The sequence below is a fragment of the Clarias gariepinus genome, chromosome 14, assembly GCF_024256425.1.
Source record: "Clarias gariepinus isolate MV-2021 ecotype Netherlands chromosome 14, CGAR_prim_01v2, whole genome shotgun sequence".
In the NCBI taxonomy this organism is placed as follows: Eukaryota; Metazoa; Chordata; class Actinopteri; order Siluriformes; family Clariidae; genus Clarias; species Clarias gariepinus.
In genome coordinates this window covers 15,774,620-15,789,232 of record NC_071113.1, presented here as the reverse complement: position 1 = coordinate 15,789,232, position 14,613 = coordinate 15,774,620, and the positions used below count along the sequence as shown (strand labels likewise).

General features: G+C 38.2%; 1 protein-coding gene across 1 annotated transcript; it reads right to left on the bottom strand.

Annotated features, from left to right (window-relative positions):
- Positions 1-431: 431 nt before the first annotated feature.
- tbx21 (T-box transcription factor 21) lies at positions 432-11,900 on the bottom strand. Its single transcript, XM_053511972.1, has 6 exons — positions 11,029-11,900; positions 5,355-5,509; positions 4,791-4,912; positions 4,495-4,653; positions 4,047-4,108; positions 432-3,799 (listed from the first exon to the last, which is right to left on the bottom strand). Exons 1-6 carry the CDS (start codon positions 11,568-11,570, stop codon positions 3,010-3,012), a joined length of 1,830 nt encoding a protein of 609 aa, XP_053367947.1. The 5' UTR covers positions 11,571-11,900; the 3' UTR covers positions 432-3,009.
- Positions 11,901-14,613: the final 2,713 nt, after the last annotated feature.

The window sequence follows — 14,613 nt, the reverse complement described above, 5'->3', positions numbered from 1 at the left end:
TAGAAGTGCCAATTAGCCTACATTGCATCTCATTGCAAGATTTGAACTTGGAGGTGTGAGGCCACAGTGCTAACCACCATGCCAAGGTGGTGCCCTATATTTGTTTATGTACATATCGGTCCTATAATACATGGGGTGATTTAATGTGAAATAATGATGAATTAACTATAGAACTGAGCCTGCTACTTGACTTTTTTGGAATTATTTATAAAGTTTATTCCCTTGCATGTTTAGTTATCAGTCATCCTTTCAGAGAGGCTTCCTTTAACCTAATTTGCTCCGAGTGAAATTAGAAAAAGCAGTCATCATCCCCAAACGCTGGCTAGTATTTTCATAGCCACTGGGTCCAGTAAAACTCTTTAATGATTAACATTATTTAATAAAACGTTGACATTGTATAACATTAATGTTAGCCAAAAATTAAATATTCATAATGAAAAATGACATACATGTTTTATTACAGTTAGAACAAATCAAATACATAATTGCAATCTGTACAATTTGTCTGCATTATTTGAAGGAGGGTTTGTGTTATTTGTGAATCTTGGCTTTAAGTCAACATTAGAAATTAACGAAGAGACAGCTTGGGAGAAAATGTCCTCACATTTTTATAATTCATTATATAAATGTATTCAAGGGTAAACTGTGTGATGCTGTATGCATATAACACGTACAGTAAATAGGGGACTAATGGGTGGGAGCTTATGTCCACACAGCCCAAACTGATTCATTACTTGATTCCAACCACTCATTTTGATGCTATATTACAGTTCTGTGCAAATGTGGACCATTTCTTAAATCTGATAAATAATAGTTATAGTCTGTATAGTCTGAATAGACATATAGTCCACTAGGGGTCACCTAAAACATATTCTAACCCTTGTCATAATACTGTACACCTGTATTCTTTTTGTTCATAAAACAAAGGCTTAAATGCATATTTAAGAATTGTTCAAGAATAAAAAAGGTACTTACAGTTCTCTTAAATTAATATGAACACTTTTTTAAATTGCACTTAAAATTATAAACAGTTTACTGAAAATACCTCACAGTTAAGCTCATAACTATCAAGAAGTTGCACCTTACTATTTAGTACCAAGAAAGAATTAACAAAACCCTGTCATTTGAACATCTCCATTTCCTACACAAATGGAGCTCATTGGCACATGCTTGACCTGAGAAATATCTAACAATAAGTTTATAACTAAGCAGTAGTAATATGAAATATCTCACTGTGATTGTCCTTGTCATTGTATTGCTAGTATGTAATTTGGTTTAGCACTGAAATAAATACACTTCTCCAACATTAAGGTGAGCAAATCCAAACTCATTGGTTTGAAAGTCATTGAGAACATACTGACATTTTGATATTCCAACTATACAAGTTTTTGGGGAAGCTCTATAAAATACTGACATAAGACAGAATAAAACATCAAATTCATAGAGAGTCATAAGGTAAGCATTTCTATTTTTAGCAATGTACATACTAAGTAAGTGCAGTCTTATAACAGAATTGTTTGCAGTTTTCATTTTTTCCAAACAAGACATATATAAAAATAATAATAATATTAATCTTATCGCCCCTCTGTGTGTGTGTGTGTGTGTGTGTGTGTGTGTGTGTGTGCGTGCGTGCGTGCATGGCTGTACAGGACCGCTATATATTACAGTAAATATGTTGTTGTGGTAATATGATGTTCACTAAATGATCACACCAGCTGATGACCCATGAAATGCGTCTAAATCGTGGAAGGTGAACTATGTCCTGTACCGTGCGGTTACCTCCACAGTCAATGTGTTAACATTCTTATGGCTGTCGCCCACTTAACTGTCAAAGGTCATTCTCACCCTTTTGCTGGTTTGCAGGCCCTGATAAGGTGAGAGTGAGGTCTCTCTCTTCCTCTGTGTCATTTAGTCTGTGGTGTGTTGGCTCTTGTCTGATTATGATGTCCAGTCACCACAATGCACCTTCCAGGTGTCCATGTTCCCACCCTGTCTATCTGCATGCTGTCTTTCTCGTCCTATTTGTGAGACTTGCTGATGTTGGGTAAAGAATGCTATTTTGATGCTAATCAGACTGACATGTTTGTGCTTGTGTAGACCACATAAATACTATAGCCACCTGATTTGTACTTCAATTCATTGTGTATGAAGTCAAAGTTCAGCAAAGCTTATGGTGGAACATTTACTTCATAAATGTCCGATACAGTGGTACTTAGGGATATGGAACAAGAATGAATTAGAGCCAACTCCTGTTTGGCACATGATCTAGTGTGTGTTTTAAGCAGAGAAAACAGCATGTTGACAGGAAGACAGCTGACAGGATGAGTAAAACACGCCCTGACCTCTCTGTGCAGAAAGAGATCCTCTTAAATCACTTATCATTCATCATTTGATTTTACTGGACACTCTGGGCTCATTTGCAGTAGTAAAAATTTGAAAACCACTTAGGTATATACTCAAAAGTAAATGGCTAAACTCTTGAGGAAATCTTCAGACCTAACAACAAATATGTTTGCATGTGTGTATGTGCATGTGTGTGAGGGAGAGAGAACTAGAGGACTGGACAGGTCCTTGAGGGGAGTGTCAGCAGGTGTTCAGACTTCTTTAAATGCTAAACAGTTACAGTTTCTGAATTTATCCAAGTCTCTCTGTGTGCATACATATACCTCCAGGCCAGTGTTTCAGCCCAGTCACATCGTCTTCACTCGCCAGCCCTCACCATGACAGTGACCTTGAGGATGAGTGCAGTGCCTCCACCTAACCTTACCCCAACAGCGCTACCATGGGGAAGCAGCACACTAAACATGAGAGGGCTAGCAATAACACTGTGGGGATACAAAGCAAATAGCACCCTTGCTATGAAGGAAAAATTATTGAGTTACTGTGTTAGCTGTTACTGGCCTCGGTTGTCCCTCCTCTAGACTCCCACAGAGCATTGTCCCAGAAGGCAGTGCAGCTCTGTGTGTGGTGCACAGCAGGAGTGCTACACTAACTCACAGACGGTGCTTCTCAGTGACTGTAGAAGCCGTAGTAGCCCGCATCACTGCTGTTGTCCTTCTCACAGGCTTCGCTGCTCCGAATGGGAGGAGAGTTCTCGGTGCTTGAAGTGTACGGTGACACTCGTCTTTTCTTGCTCTCCGCACCTTCAAAAAGACCAGAGTCGACCGAGTCTACTGATTTGACGGAGGGGGTCTCCATCCACGGATCCTCTACTACCTCTTTTGGCTTGTCCTGCAGTACTGGCAACCTCAAGGACTCAAGCAGTGATGGAGAGGGGTGAAGGCGGGAATTTACTGCTGGAGGAGAGGAGGACAAGGCAGGGGACGACATAGGGCGGAACCAACTCAGGCTAGATGTGGCTTTCCCAGGATGTGGGTGGCCGAGGTACTGCGGTGAAGGTCTTGTGCTCCATGTGGCAGAGCTGGCACTTGATATTGGCCCAGAAGTGAAGGGGTTCTCAGGATAGTAGCTCAGTGGGTGGTGGGGCGATGTCTGTAATGGAAAGGGCTTGTATAGGCTGTTGGGTGTATAGTCACCATCATAAGAGCTGAAGTCCAGTAGATTGGAGGGTGCGCCCTGCTGCCCAGGGAGGTACCAGCGTCCATGGTGACTGGCATTTGGGTCTTTGGGGCACCCCTGTGCTATGGTGGGATCGCAGCTGTAGAAGCGGCTGTGCTGCAGTGGACCCATGTACTGCTCGGCCAGGTAAGGCTGGCGAGGATAGCAGGTGGCTGCTACGAGCTGCTGGCCCTCAGTGGGGGAGGGGGTGATACGATCTGAGTCAGGTGGGGCATACAGTCTGTAGAGAAACATCAAGGTCACATTAAACAAACAAAAACACCTGTAAAGGTTAAATCCAAATATCATGGGGCTCAGGGGTACTGTGGGAGCCTTAACGCTAAAACAATTAGGATATAGCATTTGCCTTTGATTTTTTTGCATAGTATTATACTTTAAATATATTTCAATTAGAGTTCCTGTTAAAATAATAGGATATAGTCTCATACGGTAACTCTATGGAGCAGTTTTGTTTGAGATCTACTTACGTGTCATAACTGTCTCGGAAACCTTTCGCAAAAGGGTTATGGTCTATTTTCAGCTGTGTGATCTATGGAAGAAATTGTAGGAGCAGAGGCCATGACAGATGTGACCGGTATGGTTAGGGTGTCAAGAGAGTAGGAAGAGGGCAGCATGTGACAAGAAAAGAGGACACAGAGTTAACAGTCATTAAATTAATGATTAAACTGTAAACTTCAAAGGTTATTAATGAATAATACATTAATACTTTCTTAATGTACGACTATATGAAATCTATGTTCTAAAGGTTTACCTAAATTCAGTATAATTTAAACTCATTAATCACAACAGCTTTTCAGTTTCTTCTTAGCTGTTTCATTTTATTGGTGGTTATGTTGCATGTATCAGCTGATTAAAACAGAGAATAAACCAAACTGATGGTGGAGAAGTGTGGGGGCGGGAGGAGCGGTGACTTACATCTGCATTCTGGTAGGCAGTGACTGCAATGAACTGGGTCTCGGGGAAGATAAAGGTTTGTGCTTTGCAGTTGAGGAAGGGATCTTCCGTTCCGTCCTCCTTCACTTCCATGATATGTAACCGGGGCTGGTATTTGTGGAGAGACTGCAGCACTATCATCTGCGTAGGCCACATGAGGTATGAAATGAGATATGAACAGTCATGAGTAGACATGGGTTGAGAAGAGGAAATTCAAAGATACCACTGACCACAAATGAACACATACACTCTGCCAATTTTTTTGTTCTCAGTAATACCTGTGCCATGTTGTTGGAGCTACCCTTGTTGTTGGTGAGTTTGAGCTTGCCAAATGAGACCTCCTGCCTCATCCAGTGATTCCCTGTGTTAGGAGAATCTGGATGCATATACATCCTGTTTCCTGTGGAAAACAAAAGTATGATAAACCTTTATTATTTAAAAGATTAAACTAAATTATTTTTATATTTATGTTACATTTACAGAAAAATGCATGCCCCTTTCTTAAAAACAAGTTATAATGTGGCTTTATTTGCAGTTTTTAATTTAACGTAGAATAAGGTTGCACTTGGTGATGCCAAAATGCTGCAGTTTACACAGTCATAGCAGCAGGTGTGCATGCATGGGTTTCTTACATTGTGGTGTACAGTGACACCAGATATATTCTTCTTATGGCCACAAAAAGACATATAACTGAGAAGTAGAAATGTTTTCCCCTCCAATGCACACTGACTCTCACAATGCAAAAACCCACAATGCTGATAAAGCTCTAATCTCTCTCTATATATATAAAAAGAAAATATTGAATAAACAGCAAGTGTCTAATTACTGGCTAGTGCTCATACCTGGCATATTTCCCTCTGCTTTTCCACACTGCACCCACTTGCCTCCCTGGTACCTCCAGTGGTGCTGATCAGCCAGAACCACATCCACGTACACATTATAGTGAGCCGAGGGGTCCAGAGCACTGATATTAAAACTGAGAAACGGGAACATCCTCCTGTTTAGAGAAACATATACAGAAACAAGAGACACTGTGATGCTGACATCAGCTGTGAGACAAGAAGATATGTGAGATCATAGCAGTGCGCATGTATATACATATATACAAGGCGCATTTAAGACTGAACATCTAATTAATTATATTTCTCATAAATTAAAGTGTAAAACATGCTTGACATTTACAGAACAAGTTCATTATCTGTTTAAGATTTTCCCATGTACTTTCTGAGATTAGTACATAAAAAAGTCTTAAAAGAAGGGAAATTAGGGCATCATTTCGTGGTGCATAGAAAAAAGGTAGATCATCTATAACACTTAATTAACTATGATTTATTCACACACTGGTTTGTCTATATTGGTGGAATGACATTCTTTAGTATTAAACCATACCTAAACAAAAACATCCGTTTGGAAATTCTAAATCTAACAATTATATTTAGACATATCTAAGGATTTTTAAATGTGCCATGGTTTTAAGATTTATGACAAACGTTATGTTACAAAATATCTATATGAAAACTGTCTTTTAAAAAAACAAAAAAACAAAACGAAGGCCTATTCACATACAAGCAATTAATAGTCACCCTTCTGATAAATTTGTTGTATAAAGCAGTGTAAAATATAATATAAATATAAATGAAAAAGTGATCATTTCTTCTAGGAGCTACTGTAAGTGAAAACAGAAACCAGCTCCAAGATTCTGTTTTTACCACTTTACTCTCTCTCAGCTCTATGATCTGATTTATAACTAGAGTTTGACTCTGACACTTCTCTTCCTTGACCAGCTTTCATAGGCATACTTATCTAAAAGAGACGATTTATAAGAAATCAGTACTTGGTGAAGGGGAAACTCAAAGGTTTACCACAGAGAGTGTGTTTTGCATAAGTAGGAGGCTCAGGTTTACTATGACAGAAATTGTTAACCTGTGGAAACTTAATGACTCGTTCACTCAATGGCCGTCAGCACTCAACTAGTAGGTGGTTACCAAACAAAGATTTGTATCCTCTGCTGTCTAGGACTCATAGCTCATGTTATGCATCTGCTAGATGTATGTTCTTACTTGTACATGTCCCTTCAAAATGGAAAATGAAACTTTCAACAATTCTAAGTATACTTTGGTACCGCTCCCTTCAAAATATAAGAGTTATCAGTGAGAACTGCAGCAATTGGGAGAAAGGCCGAGGCAGATCAATTAGTACACTGATAGAGTCAAGTAAAAAAAGAGAAGTGTGTGATGTAGAAGTGTATGACGTATGTGTGAGAAATATATTACAGCAGGAATGTTAGGCAAACGATAGATGTGTTACTGGAAATTTAGCGCAAAGAAGATTCTTCTCTTTGATCATATTCACTGACAGGAGTTCAGATCCAGTTTATGTCAGTTTATGTGCTCAGCTATATGTAATAGGTAATAATATGCCAGTATAAAGCTGCTGGTAGACAGAACACGGTGTCTAAGACGCTAACCAACTATATGTATTTTTGTGCATATATGATTAGATAGCATTGCAACCCTGTCCACGATAAAGTTGGGGGAGTGAAAGATTATATAGATGTTGCTATAGCGCAGATTTAAGTGCACCATAGAAAGATAAAGTGTTTTGCTTTTTTTCAGGATTATTTCTATGTGGTAAGTTTAGAAACCACTTAACAAACTCTTTTGGTGGAGCAGCGTCACTGTACTAAACACCAGTGCAGCTTTTACTGCTGAAAAACAGAGTGTGCTCAGCAACCACAGTCACATCCCTTATAACAGACAATCCCTTTGATCTTGATGCAATTTTAGCGAATTGCTTCTGTCACTTGTTGTCCGCATATAAAAAACTCATACATCTGGATTCTCCTACAGCTGTAGACACATGCAGCAAGCTCTGTAGTGAGAAACTGCAAGTCTGACACTTTATATGTACTTTGCTGTCGAGGCTGGGCTCTTTGCAGCAAGACTCTGCATACTCCAAGTTACCATCAACAGATGAACAGGAAGTGATGTTCAGTGAAAAAAAAAACATAGAGCAAACACTAACATCAAAAATAGCCAGAAATATCTTCTTGCCTTTGCAGCACAGGGCACAGAAAGAGTGTACAAGTGATACAGGAAACAGACTGCTTTTTATTGTTCTAAAAGACGTCATGACAGCCTTGTGCTCTTTTATAATAAATCAATTAATAATATAAAGTGACTAATACATTACAAATGAGACAGCTAACATAAAATACCATTTAATGTACTTTGCATTATCAAAATACACTATTTAGAAATTAGGTTTCTGCTGCTTTATTTCATATCAGATAACATGATAACCACAATAAATTACGTGCAACATCCACTACTTTTCTGCACCTTTTTTCAAGGTTTGCATGGGTATGATTCAATATTAAAGCATGCCGTTAGACCAATATAGAGACAAGCATGTACATAAATAAATCATCATTAGTCCAGTGTTATTGATGATCTACATATCTTGTGTTCACCACCAAGATTGTACAAGTGGTACAGGAAACTGGCTGCTTTTTATTGTTCCTAAAGCCATTATTATAGCCTGGTGCTCTTTATAATAATAAAATTCACAATATAAATAAGAAAGTCATTTATACATTACAAAAGTGGCAGCTAACATAAAATACAAAAGCTCTGCATAATTAAAAAAACTGAATAAAAAATAAGTTTTCTTCTGCTTTAATTTATATTACAAATAAGATCAACTGATAACCACAATAAATGAATAACAAAATCGTCTTTATACTTTTCTGGACTTTATAAAAATACTTTTATTTTTTATTTTTACTGTGGGTATTAATCAGCAGACACCAACCACAAAAAAGGTCATACAATATATTCACTTACACCTCTGGCACTGTATATAAAATTGTATTATAAAGCATGTATCATTAATTATACCATGAAGATCACTTTGGATTCCGTTTACAGTTGCGCTATATTAATTCAGTTATATAGAAAAGATTTTTTCATCTGCTGACTAAAATTAAATAGATAGATAGATACTGAGATAGACAGATAGAGAGAGAGATTTAATGATAAAAGTAAACATAAAGAGTAATACATACATGTTTAATTAATTTTTATTTATGTTTACACGTTAAATGTTTTTTATTCCCTTACAACCTGATTTTAGAGAATAATTCTAGACAAAGCTGATAGTCTAGTACAAATCAAGTCATTTAATTATTTGTTATATTATGGTGACTAAGAATTTCCTATAAAGACGCAGATAAAACACAACACATTTGTTCATTTAAACAAAACATTTTTTGGGCCATCATAGAGAATCCTTAAACAGGTATGTGGATGTTAATGGAGCGGGTGTTAGTAGTAGAGATGGTACTAGAGAAAATGTGGCCAGACTTAGATGAGAACTTGAAAAGGGCCAAAGAACCCCTGCTTTCGTTTCAGGCTCTTGGCCTTACAAGGAAGATTTCAAAGCCTTATCTCGGACTGTGTCTCACCTCACTTCTGAAGAAACCTGCCTCACTACACACTTTAACAGACCAGAGGAGAGAGAGAGAGAGAGAGAGAGAGAGAGAGAGAGAGAGAGAGAGAGAGAGTAAAGAAAGAGTGCAAGAGAGGGAAAAAGCACCTTTCTTCATTTCCTGCACTTCAAAGCCACCTCCACTGATGTACGGCCATCAGACTTTCAGCCTCCCCAAACCCACCACCACCAGCACATCACCGCATTCTTCCACCCCCATAGCAAAATCAACAGAGCTCGAACACGTCTTGGCATGGAGAGACTCAGTTTAAAACTCCATTATGTAAATGTATCACCCACTCTTGCTTTGGCTGTTACAGGAACATTAAAAACAGCTAAAATATGTATAAGTATTTAGCTATAAGCATTTGATTTCTAAACGTTTCCTGTTTATTGTGTCATGTATTTCATTATTATTATTCAAATGAGGGTCAAGAATAACTGATAAGAAACCAAACACAAACAAAAAAATTACAAAGATATGTGCTGTACTGCAGAAATTAAACTAACCCTTCTCTTATTTGCTTAATAGTACTTTTCACTTCTAATGGTATAGTTAATAGTTAATAGTACAATGTATTTTTAATTAATAAATATAAAGCAAATAACAAGATAAGTCTGGAATATTAGTGACAACCACAGTGTAATTACTTTCAAGTCTTATAGTCCCTATTTCCGTAAACAAGAAATATCATGTTGCTGGCCAAGTTAAAGGATATGGTCTCTCACTTTTGGAAGGTGTTTATATATTTCTTGCATGAATTGTAAAAACATTATGGTAGTGATGGACTAATCAAATTGTTTTTGAGTGTGTTTGTGTGTATGTGTGAGAATGGGTATGTTTTTATGAAAGAAATATATAAATTACATTACTTATATGAGCAAGGCAACCATGGAACGATGTTATTATCTACAAGGTGTTAAGAAATCTGCCAGGATAGATCAAACTATGTGTATTTATCTACACCCCTGCTACAGCTTTTCCTCGACCAATGATATACATAAATGCGCTCAAATAAACTGTTCGTAATTTTGCCTTTCAGTCATTTTTGGGTGATTTAATAGAACGTGTTTTAAATGTATTTCCTAGAAACTGCAGCAATTAATTTGGAGTAAGTAATAACCTTTACATGAGACACTCACATAGCATAGATTGAGATCTAAACTAAGTGATTCAGACATTTTCTTGCAGATAACAAAACATATTATTATAGATTATTTCCCTGCCAGGCTTTATATTTCTTTGACATTTTTAATTGAACCAAAGCATGTGTAAGCACTACACCAAAGAAGTGATAAGTGATGAATAATATGAGACACCACATTTTGACATAACTTGACAAAACATTTTTTCCTATTTGTTAAAATATGAGTCAAATTTAGAATGTGACTTTCAGTTAAGTCTGTTAGCTATCTAGGCCTAATCCAAACAAGTCTATAATACCTAACTGTTATTTTATCCCAAACCACTTTCTGTACTATAAGAAATACTTTCTTAAATAAGAAATTACTTCTGTAGTAACCTATGCAATGCTAAAATTGTATAGAATTATTTATTTATTTAGCATTCAGCAAATAATTGGCAATAGCATCATAAGGCGTTAACATGAGCGAGAAATCAGCTGAAGAAAATACTGAATGTCATGATATTGCATTTATAATCAATCAGAAAATCTGTTTTAACATAAGGATTTGATGTTTCAAAAGAATATTAAAGATAGGCTAATAAACACTTATTTTTAAGTTCCTCTCCAAATTAACCATAACTTAGCCTATATGACTACAGACAGATTATTATGAATATTTGTTTACTTTGACAAAACAAAATCATGTTTTTTAAATATTCAGCTAATACAGCGTTTTATTTGACTTCCAGATAGCAGTGGGATTGCGCTCCTGTGCAGATGCTTCAGCTGTCAGTGCGCGTTCTGGCGCTGGAAATCCAACTATTCTTCACATTTACTCCTCCACTGATCTAACTCAAATGCATTATTTTGCCTAGTTAAATATTCGATTTAGATTCCTTACCTGCCCTGTTTGGTGATGATCATCTCGGTTTGGTATTTGTGGAACTTGGCCCACAGCGGGTAGTTGTTGAGAAGCACCTGCGTCTTGCCGCACACCTGTAGGCCAGGTAAGGAATAGAGAGGCGCGCGCGGATAGCCATGCTGAAAATGCGAGTGATATGATTCCGCGCTGGCCGAGTAGCCGTCTTTACTGTCCGGCGAATACCCATCAGCCCCTGCGTAAGCCTGGGCCGCGCTGCTGCGGTTGAACGCACAGTTACCGAGCGGAGCCGCTGCTGCTGCTGCTGCCGCGGAGTAAAACCTCCCCGCCTGCGCTCCGAGTTCACCAGCGCTCTGCTCGCCGTGGTACGGCGGCGGAAAGTTGTCCTGGCCGTTAGGAACAGACTCTGTATAGAGTGGCCGCAGGTCTTGAACGCCCATTTTGAAGTCCGCTAGCTCCTTCCTCCGGTGAAGGTGACCGCTCGTCTCTGCGTCTTTGGCCAAACTTTGCGCGTCGCTTCCATTGAGCATGTTGATATAGAAGCTGCCGCCTATGCCGCCCATCTGCAGGCTCGCTCCGCGCTCACGTGCAGGATCATAGGGTAGCAGATTACTTTTTTTTGGCTGCCCACTACAATAAACAGGCTCAAATGAAAACTTTCATGGAAAGGATCCAAAGCAAAATGAACCAGTCTCTCTCTCTCTCTCTCTCTCTGACACAAGCTTCCGACTTCTGAGAACTGCTCCTGTCTCTTTTACGGCCAAAATAAGACCCGTCCCATGTTTGACAAGCCTGGCATATCGGTCTTTCTTGATTTATTTCATTGTACTGGGTACATTACTGTAACATAAATAACTGTGCATCACTTTTTCAAAGTTTTACATCAGAGTGAGAGTTGCCGGTCTCTCAGGCTGTGATATACATTCGGTGAGAGGTAATTAGAAGGGGCGGGGACCGGAGCTCAGGCAGGACGGTGATAGGGTGATGCTTGAGAGAAACCACGCCCCTTTCCAATAATTTGCCGGACCTGTCCGAAATGAGCGAGTTTACTAGCGGTTTATTAAACACGGGGAAATGTTTAGTATCGTGTTACCGTGTCGCCGTTATCCTTACTTACATGAAACAGTTCAAAACTGTGTGTGAGGGATCATCACTCAGGAAATAGGGACACATTTAAGCCACAGCTCCAGACGCTTTCAGTCACTGAAACTCATGATAATGAGGAATAACAAGTTCAACAGAGAACCTAAAGGTAAATTAAGACATCTGAAATGAAAACGCAGTGACACGCTATCTCAAGTTTATTCAGGCCATTAAATTGGCCCATGTTAAAACAGGTTCTAGGAAACAGTTAAGGTTAACGAAAGAAAAAGTTTATTTGGGCTTCACTAGTATTCATTATATATGTAAAAACATGCCAAACATAATGCAAACATGCCAAACATAATGCAAACATGCCAAACATAATGAAATGACTCAAGTGCGTGTTTACGTACATAGTCTTTATAGTCTTATATAATCAATTACACTGGTTATTTTCTAGTAATTACAGTAAAACAGACACCAACCAGATGATAATAATAATAATAATAATAATCATCATTATTTATTATTGAATGTCATTTACATATTTTGTAAGATTATGTTGTACTTGAGTTTTACTTATCCCTCTTATAATAAATCAGCGACACATATCGCCCATCCGCATGTGTATGCACAGAAATATATTCTCTATCTCGATCACACTCATTCACTGTTTCTTTCACTCTTTCTCACTCTGTCTCTCTCTCACACACAAACACTCACACACTAACACACACACACTCGGAGAAAGAGTGAAAGAGTCCCCCTTAGTACAAGTACAGTTCATTTTTAACATTGTCATTGCACTAATTCAATTATTTGCATCTCTCCTAGCAAGGTGAGCTCACAAGGTCAGACGTTGAACTCACTAGTGTTGACACCCACGGCAGGGACATATCGTCTCCTGTATTATGATGAGCAGTCCAGCCGTGTGTCCCTCTCTGCTCCGGGGCTGAACATCACCTCTCTGGCTTTGGATACACTACATCGCTGCAGGAAATCCAACCGTGTCCCCATGATAAACTTGCCTTCTGTCCACAGTTAGCCAACTAACACATTATCTAACAACATGTACACAGGTTTTACATTTACAGCGACATTCTTATTTGTAGCCTGCAGAGGTAAGTGCATTTATTCAGTGGCTTTTAATGTAAACGGGTCACACCCAGTTGTTGTCAACAGATTACGGTTTTGTTTTCTATTTTGGGTTTATGAGTCAAGAGACCTTTGGCTCTTTCAGTTTTATTTCTATATGTAAGAAATAGTCTAGAGTATTCTCATGCATGTAAGCATGAGAGTACACTTAACTGTAGAAAGTAAATATAAATATTACATATACATTGCTTTGTATCTCTTTTATACTAAACTAAAAAATAATTAAGTTGTTTAAACTCATATTTTTTTAACAACCCTCAAGCAATAAAAGGTATTAGTTAAGAAGGCGTTTTATTTGGATTACACGTAAAATAGATTTTCAGAGCTGTTATATCACCTTGGCTAAAGACTGAAAGGTTTGTTCTAACTGCAGCATAAAACTCCAGGGAACACTTCATAATATGTGTTGTGTAAATTACAATGTAAAATTAATGAAAGTTATGACTGTGTCAGTATGCCTAATGTCTACTGACATTTACAATTATGTCTCTTGGCAGAAAGCCTAATCCAGAGTGGCTTACTGAAACAAAAGTTTCATTTATACAACTGAACAGTTGAGTGTTAGGGGCCTTGCTTAGTGGTGTTAGGAGAACTCACAAACCTTCTGATTAGCGGTGAAATGTCTTAATTATTGAGCTACCACTCTTTTCAGCACTAAATTAGAAAGAAACAATATTACTACATTTCTGCATTCAAAACATATATGTCATGAGTGTTTTGCAACAGTTTCATACATGAAATTTAGTAATGTTGTAGAGTGGGGACCTTCTGACTCATTGTGCACATTTGTTTGCTACAAATATGAGATTTTCCAGTTTTGCGCTTAACAATAGTACACTCTAAACCTCCGAATCTGTTGCACTGCAACACCAGTGCTGATCTTTGCAGATAAATTGCTCTCTCTGATCTCAGTCAATTATACATGGAGGAAGGTAGAAGTACTCCCCATCCCCCCCCCATCTGAAACCTGACCAAGGCCAGTGTTTCTGTGGACCCTAGCGCTGAGAGATAGGCCCTGCCGCACTGTACTGTACTTCATCATTCATGTCAAACAGCACTTGTATTGCTTGCTTAAAGCTTCTTGCTTTTGACTTAAAAAAATGGCTTTTATGCTTGATCAAAATATTTAATACATTTTAGCACATGGAATCTAGACCGTACATTTTTAGAAAATGAACCATTTTGTTATCAAGTGATTTATTTGCAAATTTGACACTAAATAAATCATGGCAGTCACAGGGAATCATACAGTGCAGTAAGTTTTCAGCTGGTATGTGTAGAGCACCAGAAGTGGGACAGGCTTCATAATCATGCTGTAAATAAGTCTGATTAGACTTTGGAACATATGCTTTTCCTACCAAATCCCTT